This window comes from Limulus polyphemus, unplaced genomic scaffold, assembly GCF_000517525.1.
Source record: "Limulus polyphemus unplaced genomic scaffold, Limulus_polyphemus-2.1.2 Scaffold1920, whole genome shotgun sequence".
NCBI classification, from domain to species: Eukaryota; Metazoa; Arthropoda; class Merostomata; order Xiphosura; family Limulidae; genus Limulus; species Limulus polyphemus.
Window position 1 is genome coordinate 108,689 of NW_013667530.1, and position 10,140 is coordinate 118,828.

Below are 10,140 nucleotides of genomic sequence, written 5' to 3' on the forward strand. Positions count from 1 at the left end.
TTTCTCTTTTTTTTTTTCAGAAGTCTTCTTACCCCTTCATTACTTTAGAAATAGGTTGTGCCAAAGTATTTCAAAAATATATGGTTGTCTTTTATAGACTTTTTCTAGTTCCTCTTTTACTTCAAAAATATTCTGTATCTAGTGTTTAAATCTTTATATTTGGCAAACATTTTCTTGCTCCTACAAATATATTTTGTGTTTTGTATCATAAACACTTGAACCTTTATACCTGCCCTTTACAGAAATCAGTGTTTCTCCAGAAAAGTCTACCTTCAGGCTTTCAAATTATTTCAGAAATATTTTGTGATTAAAACTTAAATCTTTTATTTTTCCTTACAGACACTTTTTGGTTCCTGCATTATTTCTAAAAGAGTTTTTGCCTGGGATTATTACTTTCACACAAACTCTTTAACTTTTATATATCTATCTTTTGCAGAAATCTTCTGGCTCCTACATTACTTCAAAAACATTTTTTACCAGAAGGTGCCCAACAAATATCAACTCAGGTAAAGTTTACCATTGCTAATACTTGGAAATAAATAAGTAATTAGTTGAAAATAAAGTTGAGAAAACAACATTAATCTATTTTAAGTTATTGTAAGTTTTTATTATCAATTACTAAAGTCATAGTTCTTCTATTACCAATTTTTAGGTCTTTTCAAATTTGTAAATTGCTTATATACTTTCGTTGCTAGTTGTGAGATAAATTTATCAGTTCGTTTAATTTTTCAAAGACAGCTGAGTTATTCACTAAAAATAATTTAAAATTTTATTTAGCTTGCAATATTTACAAATGTGTATAAAAAATTATTTTTACCATCAGATGTATTTAAGCCAACAATAAACTAGAAATAAGTGAGTGTGCCACTGTACGTACACTACTAGGAGACAGTAAGCTTTAAGAATGTGAAAGAATATTATCTCTGTGTACACTATTGATGTCTGAGAACTGGCAGGAAACAATACAAGTGGTGACATAAGCAATTGTCTGTGTCATAACTTTATGTTGGATATAATATTTTGTTTCATCAGTAGTAAGTAACACCACAAAATTCATTGTTAATAATTATTACTGATTGACTTCCCTTGGTTATACTCATTCATAATATGGTCCTTTTTTTAAGATTAGTTAAAAAATGTAATTTTAAAAAATATCAACAAAAGAAAAGCACGTCCTTCTAAAATTTTTAGAATTACTTGGAATGATTACAGTAGCATTTGGAATTTAAAAAAAAACATATAAAAAAGGACCAGAACTTGCCATCATGTTGATCTCTTTCTGTTGATGAAAAAACATCAGGAGTAAAGGGGTTAAATCCTTAATAGAAGATCACAGTGTTCAACCAATCTGCTTTATCTTTTTGTTCTTCATTAATAGTGATGATAATACTAATAGTTTGTTTTCAAGTATGTCCCTAAGTTAACCACATTCCTATAGAAATTAATGTAATCTTATGGCTTTACTGTATACGAGATAATGGGTGAAATATTGTGTTATTGGTACATTTGAGATTCATAAATTCCACAATATGCCCATCCATAAAGGTTAAAGTAAAGATTAAAACATTATAAAGCTAAGCAATTGAAAATTTGTTTTCTTTCACAAGTTATTTAGTTTTTCAATATTCAGGTTTGAATATTCTGTACAGAAATAATGTACTTACATTTTCTTCATACAGGTTGTTTCCTATACATATGTTATTTTACTTATTTATAAACAATCTAGATTTGAATAATGTACACAAATCTTGCCTTCCAAATATCTGAAGCTGGTTTTCTCCTTTCTTTTGTATATACATTACAAACTCTGGATTATCATGCATGATCAAATTTTCTTGAATAAATACAAAATTTTGGGGTCAATATCTTTCATTGTTTCCTCCTTTTTTTTATGCTGACTTATATTCCATCATGTTTATTTGAGTCTCTTAGTTCAGCATTTTTAGCTGTTGTCATGGCTGTTAGCTTATTTCATAAAATTTTAAAGGGACAAAAAGGAGCTTATCAGCCTATCAAGGATGTCCCTTTCAGCTCCCAACTATAACCACCCCTTACTACTCATGTATTCATCCAATCCTTTTTTGAACTCAGTTAAAATTTATGCCTCCACCACCCTTCAAAAGGCAGCTCATTCCAAAAGCCAACCACCCTGTTTGAAAAGTAATACCGTCTAAACTACAGGTAACTCCTATGCTGCCAAAATTTGAATTTATGACCCCTTGTCCTATTGTTTTCAATGCTAAACACAAAGTTTGATGGATCTATATTATCAATACTCTTGATAATCTTAAACACCTCTTTCAAATCCCCTTTGACTCTTCTCTTCTCCAGTTAAAAACAAGTTTAGAGATTTTAGTCTCTTCTCGTAGGACAATCCAACCATCCCAAGTATCATCCTAGTGGCTCTTCTCTGAATCTTCTTCAACAATTCAATGTTCTTCTTTGTAAGGGAGCCCAAAACTATACACAGTATTCTAAATGAAGCCTTATAAGTAGTCTATACAGTGAAAAAATAATATTCCTTGTCTTGTATTCAATATTTTTAGATGCTACATAAAATCCTATTAGCCCTATTGCTAGCTGCAGTACACTGTTTAGATGACTTAAGTGATTTTTCTATCACGGCACCAAGATCTTTTTATTCAACCACAGTATTTAATGTACTCCCATTTAAATTGTAACAATAATATGCATTGTGAAACCTACATGCATCACCTTAAATTGTGATAGTTAAACATCATCTACCACATATTGGCCCAATGCATCAAATTATCTAAATTTCCCTGTAAGTCTACAGCATCTTAGCTACCCCAAAAATCTTAATGTCGTCTGCAAACTTCAAATTTTTTAGTAATTCAAAAGTCAATATCATTAATATAAGTCACAAACAGCAGAGGACCCAGCACAGAGCCTTGAGACACACTGTTTGTAACTGTGATCCAGTCAGATCTAACTCCATTTGTTACTACTCTCCAGCAAATTTTCTGGGATGAGAGCTTGGATGAGTGGTAGTATATCTACCTTTCTAACCAGAAGACCCATGATATGACGTATATATTCATGATGACAAGAAATCCACACAGGTGTTCCTTGTCAGATCTTCTCTGAAAACGGTAGTCAGTTGCCATCCAAAATGTGGGATATAAACAAATTAGTATTTTCTAATGGGGAAAAAAAAAGTTGGTAATTAATTAGTAATTGGACTCTGATTATTGTATAGACTATTAAATCTGTTATTTTAGCTATGTTTCTAATATATTGATAGCTGGCCTTTATGCAGGTAAATAGTGAAATTAATTTTGGGCTTGTATATTCCACATTTTAAATTATACATGATAAATACATTTGAGTTTCAGTCAAATTATCTTAGTTTATATCTCATCAGTTCTACTTGTTCCTCTGTGTATGGTGTTTTATGATGTCTTTTACTTACCACATTGAACCTATATTTATATAAAAGTAAAGAAGAATAAGTAGTTTTGATATTACTAGTTCATTATTCTGAATTATTTAGTAGACAAGCTGTTTAAAATGCTAAAAAATAAATTTGAAGCCCATTCTGTTATTCGATTCGCCACTTGTCACTGAGTTATACTGGAGTTGGAGGATTCAACCCTCGTTACTGTGGTGAGTAAAAAAAACAACTCAAAACACCATTGTATAACATGTACCCCACAACCATATAAAGCCTAGTCTTGTTATGGGCTGTTGAGGAGGGATGGACTTCCATTAAACCATTATAAGTCTGTGAGAATTAAGAAATTGAACAATAGATCGTGCTTCATACTTATATTTAGTTATTCCTCTGTGTGTGTGTTATGTCCAGTATTATAAAGATTTCAATAACCTACTCAAATATTTATGATGTTAGGAAACACGTAGGTCCAATAAATCAATTCAACCCAAAAATATGATCCTATAATCTGAGTGCTTTCAAAAGGTGGACCTTTCTTCTTCAGGGGCAAATTAAGAATAATATATATTCATTCATAGTTTATTACATTACTTTTTTTCTGTAAAAACTAAGTTGGTATCTATTATATTTAGAATACAAAATTAAACAGTAATGTTCATTGATAGAACTACAAAGAATTCACAAACTTCAAAAACTTATTGACATTTTATCTCAGATTTATAAATGAATAATGTACTGTCTATTACTTGAAATAAGATTTGTTTTGCTTGGAATAGGAAGTTGAAAACTGTTACTACCATGGAACCATAAGTAACTACCCAGGAGCCAAAGCTGCCTTCCGTACTTGTAATGGGATCAGGTAAATACATGTATAACTTATCTGGAGGTAATTTTTCTGAGAGTTTGAGTATTTAGATATTTTTTCAAAGTTTAATCAATTTTTGGCTAGTTCTATAGTGAATTTTGTTAGGTGAATTATAAGAAAAATATCTATTTTATTTCTTAGTCTATGGTAACATAAATATTTTTTTATACTCTAAGAACATTATCAAAGTATCACAAGTGTACTATTTTGAAGTCATCTTATGAGAACAGAAGATGTATTCCTCTACAGAATACGTAACCTGTGTCTCTTACTTTAAGTAATTCTTAACCAGGACACCTCTCTCTTGTTTTACAGAATATATAACCCATGTCTCTTGCTTTAAGTAATTCTTAACCATGATCTCTCTCTCTCTCTTGTTTTACAGAATACATAACCTGTATCTCTTGCTTTTTTTAATTATTAACCAGGACCTATCCCTCTCTTGTTTTACAGAATACATAACCTGTATCTATTGCTTTGTGTAATTATTAACCAGGACCTCTCTCTCTTGTTTTACACAATACATAACCTGTGTCTCTTGCTTTAAGTAATTATTAACTAGGACCTCTCTCTCTTGTTTTACAGAATACATAACCTGTGTCTTTTGCTTTGTTTAATTCTTAACTAGGACCTCTCTTTCTTGTTTTACTCGACTCGCTCTCTGAGGGTCGCGGGTTTGAATCCCCATTCCACCAAACATGCTCGCCCTTTCAGCCATGGGGGCATTATAATGTCACGGTCAATCCCATATTCGTTGGTAAAAGAGTAGCCCAAGAGTTGGCGGTGGGTGGTGATGATTAGCTGCCTTCCCTCTAGTCTTACACTGCTAAATTAGGGACGGCTAGCGCAGATAGCCCTCGTGTAGCTTTGCGCGAAATTCAAAACAAAACAAACCTCTATGATTTTTTTTTTCATCTATATAGTATAATACAAACATTACCTTGCAAAAATTGTTTGAATATGAAGTGTCTTGGTGGTCACTGTCTCAATACAATGTAGCACTGCTTTTGGCTTAGCTAACTACTAAGGTTCTTTGAGGCATGATCTCAAATAAGTTCTAACAGATGTTGCTGGTGCAATTTGTGTCTATTCTTGTTTCAAAGTCTATTTCAAGATACTGATATTTCAAAAGTTACAGTGCTTTGTATTAGAGTGTATTATTCTGTTGAAACAACACATTGTTTTTTTGACAGAAATCTCTGCTTTGGTTTGTGAACTGTCTTTGTGTAAGTTCTCAATATCCATGGACATTTAAACATGCAAACACATTACAGAGAGATCCCACTCCTAACTCACAAAATACAACCCAAGCTACACTACCCTCACTATATACTTCCATACTTTGCATAATATAGTCATAGCTTATTGTAGGTTAGCCTACTTTCAGATCCACATTCAACCATTAGTGTGAAACTGTATGACATGGCTCTCATCACTTTGTGAAATCTGTACCCATGTTAAGATAGTAATGCTAGACTCATGACATTTTCATCATTTTGTTACCTAGGCAGTTGCTGGTTAGGTCATTTTGAGAATAATATTATATTATTATATAATATAATAATATTATATGTATATCATCATTGCATTGTATTGTTATGTCCCTCTACATCCAGCACAATGGTATTGAGATTCTTGATGGTGAAGTACCTAATGAAGTACACTTGTGTTCATAGAAAGCACACTGCACAGTCCTCACAAATGATGCCCTGTTAGAGATAGGATTACACTGGTTGCAGGAAAATTACTATGAGTTTATTCTAAAATGATTTCCAATATTTCTTCCATAATACTAAAAAGTGCAAGTTTATTCCAGTACGACTGAATATTTTTCAGACAAAATATTGTATTCTTAAATGACCATATATACATTAGATCATTTATAACCAAAAGAAAACTGCAACAGTTGCATTTATTTAATTATTTTTTTTACACTTGAAATGATTTATCATCTTTCTAAAATTCATGTAGTTCATGTTGTTTTGCAACATGTACAAACTTTGATAGTAGTAATTTGATTTTTTGGTGAATCTTTGCTCTTGTACTTACTGAGTTTCTGGAACATTTCAGAAGAAAGCATATCACATGCTTAGTGTGTTCTGCAGAGCATTATATACATGCCATATTTCCAAGTTATAGATCTGTTTATTAGAAATTATTGATTGCTAATGATTGAACATATTTTGGTAATTTTATTGGCAACTTTTATTTTTCTCTGTATATTTTTAGTGGGGTTATTCATGTCCAAAATGAAACATTTGTTATCCATCCATTTTTTGGAGTGGACTTACCAGTAAGTATGAATATTATAATGACCGTGTAGTTGTATGGTAATCTAATTTTTTGTTTTGTTTTTTCTCTTGGGTCAGAATCTAACCTGAGACCTACCAAGACAAATGCTCTACCAACTGAGCTAAATGGTTAACTCACTAGTGCTTGCTAGTAAGACGCTTTTTAACAACTGAAACTACCTTATTCTCTCTCTCTTACAAACAAGCCCATATCTCAGGGTCATGGGCTAGTCTGATGTTGAGCAACAATTTTTCTTGTGCTGATTTCAACTTTGTTTTCTGTGCTCAGATTCGAACCTGGGAACTTTTGGGTGTTGGGTGAGTGCAAGAAATCTTTGATTTGAATCTTAGCTAAGGAATTAATAAATTTGAAATCACAACAAGAAACATTGGTGCCTAACACGAGTCCATCCCATGACCCTGAGATAAGACCTTGTTAAAAAGTGTCTTACTAACAAGCATTAAGGAGTTAACTCTTTGGCTCAGCTTGTATTACACTTGTTTTGCGTGTGTGTGTGTGTGTGTGGGAGGGGGGGGATTGGATTACCACATATATAAGCTATTTTAAATACTTACTTGCTAATTAAAATCCCTTGAATGTTTTGTTTTTAAAATACTTTCTGCTTAACATTTTATTAGTAAATAAACTGCACAATGACTATGTTGTATTCCAACTGTTATTAATAGTATAATCACTAACACGAGTCCATCCCATGACCCTGAGATAAGACCTTGTTAAAAAGTGTCTTACTAACAAGCATTAAGGAGTTAACTCTTTGGCTCAGCTTGTATTACACTTGTTTTGCATGTGTGTGTGTGTGTCGGGGGGGGGGATTGGATTACCGCATATATAAGCTATTTTAAATACTTACTTGCTAATGGAAATCCCTTGAATGTTTTGTTTTTAAAATACTTTCTGCTTAACATTTTATTAGTAAATAAACTGCACAATGACTATGTTGTATTCCAACTGTTATTAATAGTATAATCATTACAGATTTGTTTTGAAAATTCTTTTCTACTTTGTTGGATATAATTAACTTGGCTATTATACCTCAATTTCACTATTTTCATGATAATCAAAACTAGTAATTAATCATTCAATCATTTTTACTGTCATTAAAACTAGTAATTAATCATTCAATCATTTTTACTGTCATTAAAACTAGTAATTAATCATTAAATCATTTTTTACAGTCATTAAAACTAGTAATTAATCATTCAAGCATTTTTACAGGCAGGTTGCCTGGTTACCACTTTGTATGTTAATCTGGCAGACTGTTTATGTTTCGTGTGATTTTCGATGTAAGCCATTTTATTCAATGCTTAACTAGGTGGTTGGAACTGGCAGCTTTATCTGTCAGATAGCATGATGAATGTAGCAGATAATTTTGTTTTTTATATTGCATGATAATTTTAGTATGACGATTACAACTAACAAATTTATATTATAGGTAGCATGACTGAATTACCAGATTATTGGAGTTAATCATTTAGCTAGTCCATTGAAAATGTGGATGTTAAATTTCCATGATGTTTGGAGTTTAACATTCTGTGTGTCAGCTCACTTTTGTGCAAGATATAATTTTAATGTAAGAAAAATTGATTAGGATTCAAGCACATGCCATTGCTTGCTAGGCAGTTGCTTTAAACAACTATAATCTCTTGTGTTCAGGTTTCTGTGGCACCTGTTTTTGTTTGTTAGTGTGAAAATATTTATAAGTGATATTTCAAAATATAAGCATTTAGTAAATATTAATTTTTCATATCAAGCTTGATTGTTAAAAGAATGAGGTAACAAAATATTCTTAATTGTGCTTTTCTTTGCTAGTCTCAGATTATCCGTTCCGAGTTTCTGATGAAAAAAGTAAACAGAGAAGGCAGGGTTTCTGTGTTGTTTATAGATTGGCTAATTCTCTTCTTATTAGCTTGACCTTTGTAATGTCCTAAGGCTGTGTGTTTGTGCATGTTTGTACATCTAATATAATTATGTGGACTAGAAAAAGTCTGTTTGTATAGAATATAGCAGCTTTACAAATGTAGTTAGATACACTTAGTAAGTCACCTTTTATGTCTTTGTGGCCAGGCCTGTATGACTTGCTTTAACTATACATATTTCCTCTATTGTACTTGGGATAAAAAAGAAGTTTTATATTTCAGATGGAGCATCCTCATATCATTTACCAATACTTTGGAAGAGATAAAAGAAAGTATTCTTGTGGTAAGTTTTGTTAAATGTGTATGGTTATATTTTAATGTTTGTCAATGTTTAACAAGTTGTAGCCTTCCTGATCAGTTACAGAGTGTTATATTAAAATTTATAAATAATTAGTAAAGAAGTAATAACTTTAATCATGGATGAAATGTATAATTCTATTTAATAAGTGGAATTTTGGATTCGGTTTCCTAACAGTTAATTGTACTTATGATTCAAAGATGCTATTATTTACTTTTAATTTTAAGACTGCTAATTTTTGCTAAAACAGTATATATATTAAGTATGCTACTAATGTTATAAAATTAATCCTAGTTGTAACATTTTACTAAAATGTAAAAGCTTAAATTAAACCAGGTTTTAGGTTGGGTGTTGAGAGGTGGAACTATTATCCACACAATAACAATTTTGGCCAATTTTGAAACAAAAATATATATTTTTAATGTTTGAGAACTCTATGATAGATGTGTCATCACTCCAAATGAGAAACCTGCCTGCAAATGTTTTCATTTATATAAGGTTTTTACCTTGTGACCTTATGTGAAGAATTGGGATTCTGTTTGCAAATTCTAATGCCTTTGGGTAGTGCTATCTATAAACATATCTGAAATAAATGCATCATACAACAGTGTATTAAAGATTATCATAAAGTAATACAAAAATTTGAATTTCTATGTTATAGAAATGATTATACAAGTAACTGGTTCATAGTTGGCCCAAGTAAAGCTATGATAAGGGTTTATTGATTCTTAACTTTAAATATGTTATGTGCATGAAAAGTAGTGATCTTCAAAGACTTATACAATAAATACAGGAAGAATATAAGAGTAGTATTTAGTGTTCAGTTGATTTATTCTCTCCAAACTGTAGAGTGCGAAGATTTTGACATAATCGAGGGAATTTATGTTAAAACAATTAACATAAAACACGAACGTAATAACAGGAAATATTTATTAAATGTTTCGGAATCTTCATAATTCTATTATCAGTAATTTAGAGGTACAAAACAAACAATATTTGTAATTAGAGAAATATATACATAAGAAATAATCAATTTGAATGCATAAATATATAACACGAGAAAATGAAAACTGAGGTACAGTATTGTGGTTGGCTGTTGAAAGAATTTTAAAGTTTGAGAGGGAAATCAGAAATCCTGTTTCTTTATTGTGTTGATAAATAGTGGAGTTGGGAGGGTCTGTAACCTTTCTTCTAGTTTTTATACACATCTGATTTCTCTCTCAAACTTTAAAATTCTTTCAACAGCCAACCACAATACTGTGCCTCAGTTAGGTCTTTTTTAAAGAAAAATATATTGAATATATTTATATATATATATATATATATATATAAA

General features: G+C 31.0%; 1 protein-coding gene across 5 annotated transcripts in view; it reads left to right on the plus strand.

Moving 5' to 3' along the window:
• LOC106465358 (disintegrin and metalloproteinase domain-containing protein 11-like) overlaps positions 1-10,140 on the plus strand; it is an 82,155-nt gene that overhangs the window by 18,540 nt on the left and 53,475 nt on the right. For all 5 annotated transcript variants that reach the window (XM_022393232.1, XM_022393229.1, XM_022393230.1 and 2 more), the window contains 4 exons: positions 437-506; positions 4,192-4,274; positions 6,510-6,573; positions 8,732-8,792. In XM_022393232.1, coding sequence (XP_022248940.1) covers positions 437-506; positions 4,192-4,274; positions 6,510-6,573; positions 8,732-8,792 — 278 coding nt within the window. The remainder of the gene's footprint in view (positions 1-436; positions 507-4,191; positions 4,275-6,509; positions 6,574-8,731; positions 8,793-10,140) is intronic.